This window comes from Sinohyriopsis cumingii, chromosome 3, assembly GCF_028554795.1.
Source record: "Sinohyriopsis cumingii isolate HCF-2022 chromosome 3, ASM2855479v2, whole genome shotgun sequence".
NCBI lineage: Eukaryota > Metazoa > Mollusca > Bivalvia > Unionida > Unionidae > Sinohyriopsis > Sinohyriopsis cumingii.
In genome coordinates, this window is record NC_142963.1 from 53,167,839 (window position 1) to 53,183,171 (window position 15,333).

Sequence of the window (15,333 nt, forward strand, 5' to 3'; positions counted from 1 at the left end):
GAGAACTTTCGTTCAAATATCGGTCACCACATGTAGTAATAGTAAACAATTGCTATATTAAAAACAACACAAGTCAGCATAAGGACACTACCGTAATACTAAAATACATTTTTGCAGCAGAAGTCACGTAGCTTGTGCGATTTCATCTCGATAATACATTAGATTATGGGTAAGTAATCCACCCAAACAGTTCAATAGACGATAATCTATTTTCAGTTTTATATTTGATTTGTAAAAACTACTATATAGTACATGTATGACAGGTCAGTTTTAAGCACGAAAACGAACCCCTGTGGTCTATAGTAGAGCTTCTTTACATATACAAAAATGAAAAGGATTAATTCTTTCGTAAGTTTTTGTATTATCACACTCGATCATATTTGTGATGCCATCAGCACTGGAATCAAACAGTGTCTTTCATAAGATGTATATTTATGTGAGACAAGGGGTAGAGCCAGCAATATGGGGGGTGGGGGGAGGGGAATGTGAAGAACGCTTACTCTCAGAAGCGTTCTTGATTCACGCTCATGTGTCTGTGTATTAAAAAAAAGGGGGGGGGGGGCTTGCCTTCACTCCCTGAATCTGCCACAGTAAACATCATTTTTAACAACTAATCTTTCATGGTATTTTACCTGATTGTATTGCATTCATTAGATAGTAAAGCGTTTGCAATATATTTTCCCTTAATAAACTGTGCTTATGTGCATTTTAACATGTGTATTGGATGGATGTGTGATTGTGTGTGCGCATATGTTTGTGCGTATGTGTTGTATATGTAGCGTTAGATGTCTTTATTTTAGATGTTTAATTTATAAGTCTTTTATGAATCATTACATAGAATGAGGAGAAATGTAAGTGTCTTTTAACGTCTTTATAGAGTATAAAATGTATATTGTTTTGGGGATCTTGATTTATCAGTAAAGTATATTTTAATTTAGTGTACGTTGTAATAACATGCGTAGTGTTTACCCTTATTTTGTCCAAAGACATATGGACGATTAGCACCAGTTAATTATATTTCATGAATAAAGTTATTATTATTATTATTATTATTATTATTATTATTATTATTTAAAATATGAACGGCTATTATGTCTTTTAATGCATGCGTAAAACAGTCACATAACCGGTTATTCCGATTTTAAATTTTTTGTATCCCATAACCTGGCTGGTGGTAGAGGCGTCACATGACTTTGCGACAACCTCTCTCCATTTTGCCTTGCTTTCCACTGCTATTTGCAAAGTCAATGCCTGTCCACTCTTTGATGTTATCTTCCCATATCTTCTTTTGTCTGCCTTGCTTTGTATTTTCTTTCACTGTGCCATCTAGGATTGTCTCCTGAGACGCGACCATGCCATTTTAGTTTGCGTTTCTTTACAGTGGTGAGCAGATCTTCATATGGTCATATTACACCTTGAATTCTAATGCTCACCTCCTCATTCGAGACGTGGTCTAAATATGAGATTTTCAGGATCCTTCGATAACATTTCATATCTAAGGTATCGGTTCTTCTGTCTAGTTCTGCTTGTCAGAGTTTGAGTCTCACATACATGGACATACGAGGGAGTGCATAAGCGTGACCTTGGACCCAAGCGTAATGTTGCTGACCTTCTTAAATAGGCTTCAGCCAAGCCACTGCAGTTGTTGTCTGCGCAATCCTGGAAAGAAGCTCAGGTTTTAAAATTTCATCAGAGGTTATAGCACCTAGATACCTGAAGCCTATTACTGTGCCCTGCTTATGTCCATTCACTCTTATATCCTTTTGGATGCTACTCTCAATTTTCGAATAACGCTAAAACAACTTTATTTGGCAAATTGCTGAGAAATATTTTAAATTTGTTTTTTGTTTTTATTGTTTGAAGTTTACCATTGACATTTACTGATCCCATATATTTGGCCTCCCATTGTTATAGCGCGGTAGCGTCATCTGTCAGTCATAAAGGCCCTAATTCGGAACAAAGTCACGACAGTCCATTTACATGCATTTACTTTTGTGTGCACGTTTAATTAAAAGATCGGTTTAAACAAACATTCTGACTGGAATCCTCACAATCAATAATGCTTCCGTTTCAGCCCTGATTCTGACAAAAGGCCAAAACATCAGTGATCCTAGGTTGGGTTTTATACCCCATGACCCAGAGGACTGGGTCTGGGATCAATTTCACAAGAGTCCAGAAGTGAAATTATCTCGCAGTTTTGAAGATGCTTATTTCTATATTGATCCTGTCGATCAAAGTACGGGAACAGCAGGTAAAAATCACGCTGGGGAGAGAGAGATCACTTGCATAACTGTTGTAATTGTATATTAGTGTTTAGTCTATTAGCATTTGTTCTTTTATCCACATGGGTATTCTGCACGAGGCCTATATTTAATTATAAATGATCAGAATAAATGTCATGCGATATCTTTGCTATCGAATGATATGACACGAAGTCCAGCGGCGGATCCCAAAGTATTGTGGTGGGTTTTTTTCTTCTTTCTGGACGGTGGGTGGGGGAAAGGGTGCGCAAACAAGTATGTGAGGAATCTGTGTAACGAAACCTCCTGTGGGGGCTGAGGGGGCGAAGGCTCCAGAAGCTCCTGCATTTGTAGCCTTTATAGGGCATAATTATAACCATCTAAATGTAAAGAAACTTTAATAAACGTGTGTGTGTTGTTTTGCGCTTATTTTTAGAAGTAAAATAGAGGATGGGGACAGCACGGATTCGTCCTTACAGATCTTTATCAGTACTGTATCACCTGGAAAGGTGAAACATTTTGCTCCAATTGGCCTCTAGTCCTACAATGTAAGACATAGCACATGTTGGTTTTGTTTTAGTGACGCCCAAAACATAAATATCAGTTCAAGGTTTCACGTGTAGGACTAGTTGGCCTGATGCGTAGATGTAATTCTTTTGCATACTAATGATATGTTTTCGTTTAATGTAGGAGGTAACTAGTACACTATACACAATGTTAGTTTGCTCCTTTTTAAATTTAGATTTTAAATTTTTGTTTAAAACCTGTCAACATCGTGGTCCTTCAATCTCTTGATCCTTATAAATTCTACTTGATAGACTACTATGTGAGAAGCAAATAACCATGTGAAGTTTGTAATCATAAATATAGGTATCATTACTCGACTCGCAAAAAGTACGTTGGGTGTGTGCGTGCAAATCTTTTATTATTTTCTTGTTCAGTTTGATTTCAGTACTGATATACTTTGCTATACTGCGTTTCTGTACTTTTGACGGGTTGCACGGTTATGTTTAGCTGAATGAGTTGATTTCAACAGTGAAATGTCTTTTATTAACGAAAGCAGTCAGTGCACGAATGAAAAATATTCCGACTTATTATATGCTCTCTTTTTTTTTTCTCCGTTAACTTTACAGTGTCAGAATCGTGCAATATTACCCGATTCTGACCTCGCGTGCAAATACACATATTGCATTCACGTACATAAAGAAACTACTTTCTGTTGTAAACAAACAATGGACGCAGACGCCAGCACTTTTGATTTGTACACAAATCATGTACACTCGCGTAGTAGGCGCTTTACGTTGTGGTTGTTTAAATTTGTTTCTGAATGAAGTAAAGTAGATGTTTCGTGGACTGCCAGATACCAGCTGCTTTGGCACATTCCGCGATAACTTTTTTGTATTCAATGTTTCGGATTTGGGCTAGCTATACAACAGACGCAAGAAAGGGTCCTTACAAATAACATACAAGTGACAAGGCATATACTGTCTTCTTTAGCTGGTCATAAGAATGGCAAAAAAATATACTTACAGTTTTACATCCTGAATTTCCTCAAAATGTATTTTCTTAATTCTGCAAATCCGAATGACATTAGCCATGTCATAGGTTCTCAATCTTGATTACACATTTCGAAATTGCGCTGTAATTTCGATGTTAAGTGCAATTGCATCCTCCTTACTGCACTCAAAATGAAATAAGCATTAAATTCCATAGCGTCTTTTTGATAATTGCACTTGAAAGACTTCATATTTTTCCCACATTATGATTTCAAACATTTAGTGACAGAAACACATTTGCAGATGTCAACACGCTTCTCCCTCGCTTCTTCAATCCGATGTATTTCATGTGGAATTGTCACATATAAATCCAGTCCATAATCACGAAATTTCGTAGAATCGAAAAATAAAATCTATTCATTCCAGATCAAATGGAAAAGTTGTTGCAATGCGCATTGATTCACAGTATGATTCCAAATTTCAAGTTTAACTAGACACGCCATTTTCTTTCGAAAGTTATGTCGAGCGTGGACTAAGTTCAAATTTTTTGGACGGAGTTATGTGCGCATTAATAATGTTGTGTAATGATGACCTGCGCTTGTGTATTTAGTTTGGAATACGGTATACATTCAGTTACTTTGTTTCTTGTAGTGTATTTTGTAAATATAATTAAGCATTAGGTAGAATAAAAAATGAGCATATAATAAAAGGGTTACTGCATTTGTATGGGAAACTATTAACTCGTTTTGTCGGATGGATATACTGCACTCCCAAGGTCGTGCAGTATTTCCATTCGAAAAACTCGTTCATATTTTCCCATACAAATGCAGTAACCTATAATTCTTCGAGCGATCTCGTTTGCAAGAGGTTCAACACGTACTTTGTATCTTACTTTTAACCCGAGCCTGCAGACTGCCAATCGATTCTGATAACCTTTGTCCTGTACATACTCAACGCAAAGCTTTGAAGTTTAGTCACCAAAAACATACGCACTGATGACAAACTTCAAATAAACCATTTTCACATAAAAATGAACGTGAATACTATGTTTTATCGCTAAAATTGTTTGCGTTCTTTCGTTTTTTGGGGTGACTAACATAAAGGTCATGCGTTTATATCCATCTGGATCTTCCACCTTCATATTGAACACATATTCGAATTATTGATTGCCAAAGCAAGGTCTTAAGATAATAATTTTGCACGTGATTGACTTTAACACCTATTATTTAATATATATATATGGAAGAAAAGAAGGGGATACAAATCCTACCCACCCACCCCTCACGAACTCAAAATTGTTGTTGCCCTCTGAACAATAACAGTCGTAGCACGTAAAAATCACTCACACTTCAACGTGGTGTTAATGTTAATTTTTTTTCAAATTCTTTAATCCACCTATTGGTTGACAGTTAAAGGTCACGTCAGGTCAGTTTGAGGTTTTGTACCTCCACAAGCCGCAACCATGTAGCTTAACATAAATAGTTAGTTGGGTATGGCTTACCATAAAAAGCTAGGTAGGCGCGCGCGCGCGCGCTTGTGTGTGTGTGGGTTTTTTCAGTGATTCGGTTATAGTGTAGCAGTGGAAGTACTTAGATTGAAAAACTGCGTTACTGACTAAGACATAATATTTAATATGTATCCATCTTAAAGGAAAATAGTTGACTCTCGCTCTAAGAAACATTCAGTTATATCTGTATTTGTTGGCAATATTTCTAATCTAAGTGGTTTTGATGGCAGGCAGTTTTTTTTTTTTGGGGGGGGGTATTTTCCTTTATCAAACAGTTTATACTCTGAATGAAAAATGTCGAAATTCCAGATTTTTTGTTATTGGAATAATGAAGTCATTTATAAATTCGACCCTGTCTTTGTATGCTATCCGTCTGTCTGTCTGTCCGTCCGTCAATCTATATATTTGTCGTTATGTAATTGTCAAGAGACACCCGTTATTGTTTGTAGTGCTGCCGTAATGCAGATCAGTGTATGAGCTTTTTTCTAAATCAGAATACGTTCCTTTTGCCTGCAATGACTACGTATGTATGTATGTATGTATGTATGTATGTATGTATGTATGTATGTAATGGTGCAAAATGTTTTATATATAGTACATTCTGTCGTAGTCAAAGTTGACACATAACCATTAACTTCGACATATGTGATAGTCTCCTAATAAATCCCTGCCTGCGAATGATTGGATATGCTCTGGGTTTTTTTGGGGGGTGGGGTGGGGTGGGGTGGATTTTATTTTGGATCCGCTAGGATAACGGTCCGACAGAGATGTTAACGTAAGGCCGTATTGAGGAAATGACAAAACAGAGACAACCCAGAGACAGTTTGTGCCATTTGGAAATAGGTGTCATAAAATTATAGTTTCCAGATTAATTATTAATAATGACGGACTAGAGAGAATTATTAAGACTTATATGGGAGTGTTAAAAGTTTGGCGTCAGATAAATTGAATCCTATTGGCTAAACGAAGGGGTGCGTTTCCCAGACGAAATTCAGTGTTTTAAGTAATTTCCCTTGCAAAATTCGTCAGTCCGAGTTTTCCTTTAGAAAGGGAAGTCTTATTGGCTCCCAGGAAATTAACAAGTGATGTAAGTTTTTAATTCATACTTTAATTTTCATTGAGTCAGAAGGTAACCGTGCATTCATTGTCTTAAGTTTTATGCGATTCATGTATTGTAAGAATGTCATACAATTTTCATTGATATGAATTTGTTCAGATTTAGTGATTTGTATGTAATAGAAATCACGTACTGTAGGAATTTCATGCATTACTCTGATACAAATTGTGAGAAATTATTTATCTGTCTTAATTGATATATAGCATGTATGCAAAGAATTGATTGTGTTATGTCTATGACAATGAATAGCTAGTTAGCAAGTAATGAAGTTAAGGCAAGACGTGAAGTCCATTAATTAATTTGTGTCACTAAGTTCTTAATAGAGAAAATAAGCGTGTCACGAATGATATCGTTCATCTAGTAATTTACAGCTCACAGTAGGATATAATAGTTATCGAAGAGGTCTACTTATGTCATGATTCCAGTTAGGAATGCGACTAGAAGCTAGGAAAAGATATTAATTTCATGTTAATACAATGCTGAGTATTATTATCAGGTTGCGAGCTGACCACATTAGCTTAGTATTTTTTTTTAGTTATAAGACGATATCGGGCATAACAATAGTGGGATTATTGTTCGACGCCAGAAAAGAAAAACCTGACAAATATTTAGGTTGCGTTTTATTTATTTGAAGGGGAAAATAGCTTCATACCAGTTCTACACAGTAGGAAGGGAATGCAGGCTGCAACCAAGTTACGGTTGATGACCCGGAGAGGTTGGTGTGTGTGCGTGTGTGTGTGTGTGTGAGAGGAATGATGGCAACGTTGACCTGTCACCAGTAGTGATTTGGAAAAGGCCGGAAGCAACTGGGTTATGCTGACATGCCGTCAATTTGAGTTCAGCCATTCACTCGTTTCTATGATGAAATTTGTATAACAGAACGGGTAATTTTATTCTTGAGAGAAAGTGTATCATTTAAGTGTCATGTTTAATTTCATTTTGTTTATGAAATTTATTAAATTGTTATATATGTAACATACGGAGGCTCGTGTTGTTCTGTTCTATATCTTTGCTGAGATATATGTTATTCCGTCCATAAATTTCATCTTTTATTGTATTGTTTGCTCGATCTGGGCAATAACACTGTGGTCGATCATCTCCTAGATAGCGATAACCAAAGCACCATAACGGGATGGGGGTGGGGAATACATATTACACATATCACCTCCCCACACAGTATGTATGTATATATGTATGTATGTATGTATGTATGTATGTATGTATGTATGTATGTATGTATGTATGTATGTATGTATGTATGACATTAATGTTTATCAACCCACGAATATATAAGGTTTATACATTTGCAGTTTCCCCAATTTATGCATAATGATTTTAAAGACAATTGCTTTCACTGGTCATTTTCATTTGTCTCCTTTTACTGTATGTTATAGGGGTTAGAGGGACCAAGGCTTTCACAAATGGTGAACATTATTGGGAGATAATCTTTCTGGAAGCTCCTATTGGCACGTCCGTCATGGTGGGTGTGGGAACGGAGCAAACTGTGTTGCATATGTCGGATTACAAGTTCGTTAATTTACTAGGTATGTACAAAAATTCAAAACAATCAGTTTATAGTGCCGTGTAAATTTATGTGTAACACCGTCAGACTGACTTTCTATGGGCGAATCTTCACCCGCCCGTTCATATTCATCTGAAAGGACCTTGTAATACCGTAGGTACAAGCTTATAATTCGAGTCCAGCCGCAAACTAGATCCTGATCTGTCGTAGCATAATGCGCCGGTAGCGCAGGGCCTGGGTCTCTCCAGTTTGCAGTTAGATTCAAGTTTTAAGCGAGCATATACGGTGGATTTTGCTCTTTACATTTTAAAGTTTATCCCCGAAACAGAAAAGACATAATTGCGCATGAGTCAACATAGAAAATATGAATTTCATAAACAATAAATATTACTGTAAACTGACAGTACCGTTGATTCAGGACCATAGTTAGTATCATGCAATACATTAGTTTATGCTTGTAATCCCGTACCTGCATGAACACCAAGAAAATGTATTTAATTCGACATCAATCATAGGATATAAAATAAGAGTATAAATTACGGTCCAATTCAAGTCAGTTATTACTTTCCCTAGTAACAGATGCAAGATCTGAGTAATCAATATCTTTTTGTGTGTATAGTCTTGTAGATCATCTACTTAGGCGACAGTAGCATGCCATCTTTGCTAGCCAAGGTTCCGATATGTTAACCCTATCTACACCATGGTGGATCGAACAGATATTTTAGTGCTTTGTCCTAGCGATATCTATTGGATTTCATGAATTGCCTCCTTTAATATATAGTGCCAACTAACCAACAGAGTGCATCTGTGGTGCATTATACATCAGCCGAAAATGGTAGAGGCAATCGACTTCAAAAGGATATATGTTGTAAGTTCACTATTGAAAGTATGACTACATACCAAAGATAACCCAATACATGTTTATTTAAGTGAAAGAGAATTGTACCAAACAAAACACCCAAAAAAAAAAAAACACGGACCGGCAATGGAAAATTGCTTTTTTATGTGCCCATTCAAGTTGTATGCTCACCTTGTCTCAATCTAGTAGGAACAGTGTTCAGATTTGGACAACTTAATTTTGATTGGATGAATCATCTATAGACCCAAAGCACATCTGTTTGATCCGCCAAGGTGTAGATAGGGTTGACATAGCGGTACCTTGGCTTGCGAAAATTAACGCATGCACGCCATTTTTAAATTGTATCAAGGCCCCAATAAGGGCTCAACCGTTTAATTTTTGGGAGGAGGAACCTGGACTATTTATTTAAACATCCGTCCACCAAATAGATTTGAAAAAAATAATCTTTATCAGATTTGTAAAAGAAGAAAGAACGATGTATATTCATTTTTTTTTTGTTTGTTGTTATCTTAAAGCGAAAAAAAACAAAACAAAACAAAAACAACAAGAACAAGGTACTGGTTTGTTTAAAAAAGACCCAAGTTCTGTATTGTTAAGAGTCTAGAGCGATGCTAGAACGATTACTGATATAAAGAACAGTCCTCTCGAACATGAATAGAACTATGATGTATGCTGTATCACTATCAAAATCACAGAATTGTAATATTATTTACATACCGTCGCCATCACAGACAAGTAAGAAATACGTACATCGTTCTTTTTTTTTTTCTCCTGATTAACACACGTGAGAAGATATTGACCAAGTACGTGTTCTATATTTTAAAGGAGTCTGAGAAAGATTTCATATGATTTATTTTGTATGCATTTCAAACAGGTATGGATTGCAACAGCTGGGGACTTTCGTACAAAGGTACTGTTTGGAACAACGGCAAATCCCGACAATATTGTGAACCCATTTATGACGAGAAAACAATTATCGGCTGCTACCTAAATCTTAATAACGGCACACTATCATTCTACAAAAACGGAGTGAATCTTGGAGTTGCTTTTGAAGGATTAGATCGTGTGATGGAGCCACTTTATCCAATTATTTCATCCACCACCACAGAAACAGAAATGGGACTTGGTATGCGTGCTTGTCGCTATTCTACCCTTCAGGATAAATGTTGTAGTGCTATCAGGCAATCACTTTCAGGTTATAGTTGTGTTGACAGTCTTCCTCTTCCTAACATCATGAAAATGTACGTAAAAGGATTTTGATGGAATATCCTGGAATCTTGTTTTAACATGGTCAAGTTATGGACTATTTTGTGGATGCCGCATCTTCTTCATTATGTACTTTATCAAGATAAGCACTTGTGAGAAAGAGCGGAATCTTCCTGTTTGGAAATTCACATAGACTAGTTCTAGAGCTATCAAGGACCATACTTGATATTAAAGTTGTGAGTCGGTTTCCAGTTTGCTCAGGTTTTCATACTCCAAATAGAAAGAGATGCAATCAGTTATGTCCCTTAGTAGTAAACTTAAAATGTTTACCTAGTCATGCTTGATAATACGTGCATAATTATCGTGTTTCTATTATATTTGTACCGTGTTTAAACTAATTTGGTTTCAGTACATGCATTGTACTTTCAGGTCAATTTACACGATTTGAAAATATTACTAACTGGTAAATATGAGAACAATTTTGCTCTTGATTGTCAAAAATGTCAAATGAGAGGGCGCGAGCCTTGTAATAAATCCCATGATGGAAAATTGTTTGGACATATACTATCGGGCATAAATGATCGGCAGATAAGCATAATGTCATCTGATTTGCACCTCTGTCACTATATTGCAAACAATTAACTTCGAAAAGTTGTCAGATACCTGTAAAGACTAATCGCAAGCCTTTTGTTTACGATGGGCGTATTTTATGCCAGTGCATGAGCAGGTATTTTCTTCTCCATCACTCAAGATACTGGTCGATTTTTACATTGCTGGCGGACCTTACAATCGGGGTCCTGCAGTTCAATGACCACAATTTTAATAAGTTTATTTTCAATGGGGTAATCTTCAGAGTACATTTGTTTCAGTTTACAGAAGAAAGAGGTTACAGTTTTTAAATGTTATTGAAATAAATGAGGAGTTCGACTTAGTAGGTTTTCAGTCTCGGGAGGGTACATTATTTATGTATTCATGTGTTTATATATATATATATATATATATATATATATATATATATATATATATATATATATATATATATATATATATATATATATGGGGACATTTTGGCGTCCTTTTCCTCGATGATTGTAAAGTGTTACATTTCAGCAGGTATTGATTTTTTTAAAAATTTGTCTCCCAGAAAAATCTATAGCACACATATGTCTGGTTTTTCTTGTAAGAATTTTTGTTTTTCTCTTAGATGACACGTATCCAAAGTATGTGCATTCCGTAGAGGTCATCATCTACAGACGAGCATCCGATCCTCGCTTGGACTCTTGCTTCAAGTAATATAGATTTATCCACAATGAGACATTATTGTTAGACGTCTTTGTCAGCAATATAATCACACGCATACAAAAATATTTGACCCCGTTGTAACAATATGTTAAGTTCATAGTCATAGCTACATAAGAATGTTATGTTCGAAACGATGTCACATACGATATGTTGCATTGAATGTATTTTATAACATTGAACGTCCTTCCCAGTACGTCTCAAAATTATTAGGTCTATGTTCTATTGTTTATAGTTCATCCTGTGTAGCTGTCATAGAATGTACAATCTTGGTGCATCAGTACCTGTGTTTTTTGTGTTTTGATGTTGTTTTTGTTGTCTTTCTATATATCATTTTAGGATCTTCTTTTACTTACCTTCGATGTAGGTCAGTTGCCTATATATATATATATATATATATATATATATATATATATATATATATATATATATATATTCTTCAGCTCGGAATGGTTCTCATACGAACGAAGTTATAAATAAATTGTTAAGAATTGACGTCTCTTGTGTCATACGCACTTCAATAGCCTATGAGTTTCGATGTCAATAACAAAGACAAGTTGTTTATGGTTCTGCACACCAACCCCCAAAATGACAGATACTATTTCCAGGATCTTTTAGCCCGTATGCTCACTCTATCTATAAAAAAAAAGTACAGCAGGTCTTTTCCTTGTCAGAGTGGTTCATCAATTATTGGCTAAAACTTAAAAAGTACTAGACTTCCAGGACTCAATGATATTATTTCACAAATTGACACTTGTTCATGATTTCTGCTCAACGAACCATCGACGCATGATCATTTGTTAGGTTCATGTAACGGTTGATGCCTATGAATGATTTCTAAGGAAACAGGTGATGTATGTTCATGATTTGTGTTAACCGAACCGTTGACGCATATTCGTTACTTCTGCTTATTATAATAATGAAGCATGTTCACAATTTCTGCTTATTGAATCGATGAACGCATGTTAATAATTTCTGTTTTCTGAACCATCGACGCACGTTCATGATTCGTGCATATGGAACCACTGATGCATGTTCACGATTTCTCACTGAACCGTTGACACATGTCCATGATTTCTCGCTGAACCATTGAGACATGTTCGTGATTTCTCACTGAACCGTTGACACATGTTCATGATTTCTGCTCACTGAACTACTGCCGGATGTTCATGAGTTCTCCTGCTCTGCTACGAAGTTCTTTAGATAGCTGGGTTAGTTGAGAAATGTTACGATTTCTACTTATTGGACCGGGATCCCGGATAAACGTTGTTTAAGGCTCTCGTCGTTACAGATCACTAACGTATCCCTTCGGTCCGCGTATGTTCGTATCTCGGATCAATGGACGTTGTGAGAAAACTTGCTAGTAGCCTTCAGTGGTTTAGTGACTCATCCTGGGGACTTTCTTCACTAAATATACTGGTCGCCATTTAGGGCATATCATGTGTTCAAAATGGCGTTGAACCCAAAAAACAAAAACAAAACAAAACTTACCTAACCGCTGACGCATGTTTATTTTTTTTCTGCTTATTTAATCATTGACACGTAACAATAATTTCTGCTTATAAAACAAAAAGTAGATATACAATAAACGATGACGTAAACAATTTAAACTTAATCGCATGCACAAAGAGTTAAATGTATAAATGTATCTCTATTTAAATAATAGTTGCTTAAATAGTGAAATATGTCTACTTTAAAAATAACGGTTAAATATACATTGAAGCATTCTACTTCAATACATCAAAATAAACACTTGAGTGCGTGATATGCCAATATTCAAAAAAAAAAAAGAATATTGCAACCATCTTGAACACGTTTCCGATCTAGAAAAGGACTGTGAATAGACAGATCTTTAAAACATAATGATTACTGTGTTTGTGATTTATGTAACAGACATTTAGTTCAGTATATATTTTACCGTGGAAGCAGTCAAATTTTCAAGGACATTGAGATATATTTGAAAATTATTGGTGAAAGCTTAGTTATGCTTAACGATCAGACATAAAAACTACTTGTCTGGGAGGAAGACCATCTTGTGTATGCTTTTTTCTTGTAGCCACATTACATATATCAAATAAAAGCGAAATGGATAATGGTATTTTAACGTTTGACAGTTTACACACCAAACTTGGACGGCAAATAAGCTAAAGGACAATGTGGATGCTGGAAAGGGTTAGATATTTAACATTGCATACAGATATCAACCGCTCAAGGGAAGCTCATACACGGATTTATCTGAATGGTTAAAGAAACAAAGACCACATCCATGCAAAAAATAATGATGGTAGATGTTTCTTTATGCGGAGGAAGCTGTGTTAAATAAACAGATATACCATGTAGAGTTTTGTAAAGTAACCGTCAAAAGACATTTTTAATAGGTAAAATCACAATGACATCTTAGAGGAAGGTAAACATTTCAGATGTGCGTGGCAGACATTGAACGGTGTAGACATGAGAGGTATTCCATTGTATTGCGTTACCAAAACTACTGTCAGAGAATATTGTGGTTTTTGGTAATATTTCTTTATATCGATTTCTTATATGAGTATCGGTCACATATTGAACACTTGTCAGAGAGAACATGTATGCATTTAATAATCGTTGTCTCAACCAGTAACTTCATTGCTTAACATGTAAGTTCATAATTCTCACTGAATATTCTTTATTTAATTATTCATTACATATTTTTTTTGGTCTAAAAATATGTGCTACGCATTTACCATTCAGCCATGTTGTAGTCAAAATGTGATCTTTTTCTGAGACGAAAACAACTCTTGTGACCTTATTTTGAACCCCGATTCTCAGTTTGTTTCCTATGGTTTTGATTTCTCTATTTCATGTTTGTTATATACTTTTGTTTTCAAACATTGTTAACCGACCTCCACACTTGTGTGTAAACCTTTTATAATCAGTGGCTTCCAATATCAAACAGTAAGCTAGTGAATATTCACGATGACTTGTATGTTTATATTAGCATTGTTTGCACCCGACCTAGGCACTGTCGCGTTTTTTTTTATCGTTTGTAGTTTCTTCTGTCTTTTGCAACAGTCCGACAAATCTACTTGAAAATTTCTTTTAGCACATATTCCCATACAGTGAAGTTGACTTGGTTCCTCATAATGATTCCTTTATCCTAATGTCTTTTAATGGCAGCAAATATATGTATTCGCAATAATTTCCAAATGCTAGAGATGATCAGCAACGACATTCCCATGACCTTTGAATCTGTATGCTTAATGTAACAATTGGAAATCCGTGCGCAGTAGGTAATTTAATGGACCTTTTGGCAGTTTCAGACGTCTTTGCAGGTTGTACAGTTGACCTTAAGCTTGCCGGTCACTCTGCATCATAGTACTATTAGTATCCATATATGGCGCGCCAAATCATTAAAAATGGACCAACTCGAGCGATAGTATCGTGATCAGCAGAGATCGTTGGGTGAGCTGGAGAAGGCGAGCTGGAGAGGTTTGTGGTGAGCCGGGGTAGTTGTAGGAGTGAGCTGGAGAAGGCAAGCTGAAGAGATCCCATGGTGAGCTGGAGTAATCGTAGAGTGACCTGGATTAATCTTTGGGTGAGCTCGAGAGACGGTAGGGTAAGCTAGTGTAATCATAGGGTGAGCTGGAGAAGACAGCCGGAAAGATAAATAGGGTGATCTGGAGAGGGTAAGCAGGAGGGGAAGACGAGCTGGAGCAATCGATAATTAGTTGTAATTGGCAATACAATGGCGGATAGTTCTACCAGAAAACTGTTCATTAAGGTCATAAAAATATAAGAATGACGCCTTCGAACCACAGTAAATTCACTGACTTTATTATATAAGTACACTCAGAAATCATACAGGAGTGACCCAAACCGGTGGCAAGCCGCCGTAAATTAAAGTATATAGTCGCAGCAGCCATGTTTATTTGATATGGGTTTTGTTTATATATAAAATTGGCTTAATAAAAACTGAGTTTTTCGGAAGATACTTGGAATGGCTGCACTCCTATGTAAGCATCAATTAAGCTGTTAAAAGTCTCATTTCTCTTTCAGATTTAAAATGAAAAATGTTTGAACATAAATGGGGTAACCTATAATTTCTATCGTG

General features: G+C 36.0%; 1 protein-coding gene across 2 annotated transcripts; it reads left to right on the top strand.

The window, feature by feature from the left end:
• Window positions 1-33: 33 nt before the first annotated feature.
• On the top strand, window positions 34-11,618 carry LOC149802872 (SPRY domain-containing SOCS box protein 3-like). Of its 2 annotated transcripts, XM_089951323.1 has the most exons (5): window positions 34-169; window positions 2,075-2,251; window positions 7,755-7,904; window positions 9,616-9,867; window positions 11,152-11,618. In XM_089951323.1, the coding sequence occupies exons 1-5, from the start codon at window positions 166-168 to the stop codon at window positions 11,238-11,240; spliced, it is 672 nt and encodes a 223-aa protein (XP_089807449.1). In that variant the 5' UTR covers window positions 34-165; the 3' UTR covers window positions 11,241-11,618. The 2 variants fall into 2 exon arrangements, with proteins under 2 accessions (XP_089807449.1, XP_089807448.1); XM_089951322.1 differs by lacking the exon at window positions 11,152-11,618 and having other exon boundaries at window positions 9,616-10,878.
• Window positions 11,619-15,333: the final 3,715 nt, after the last annotated feature.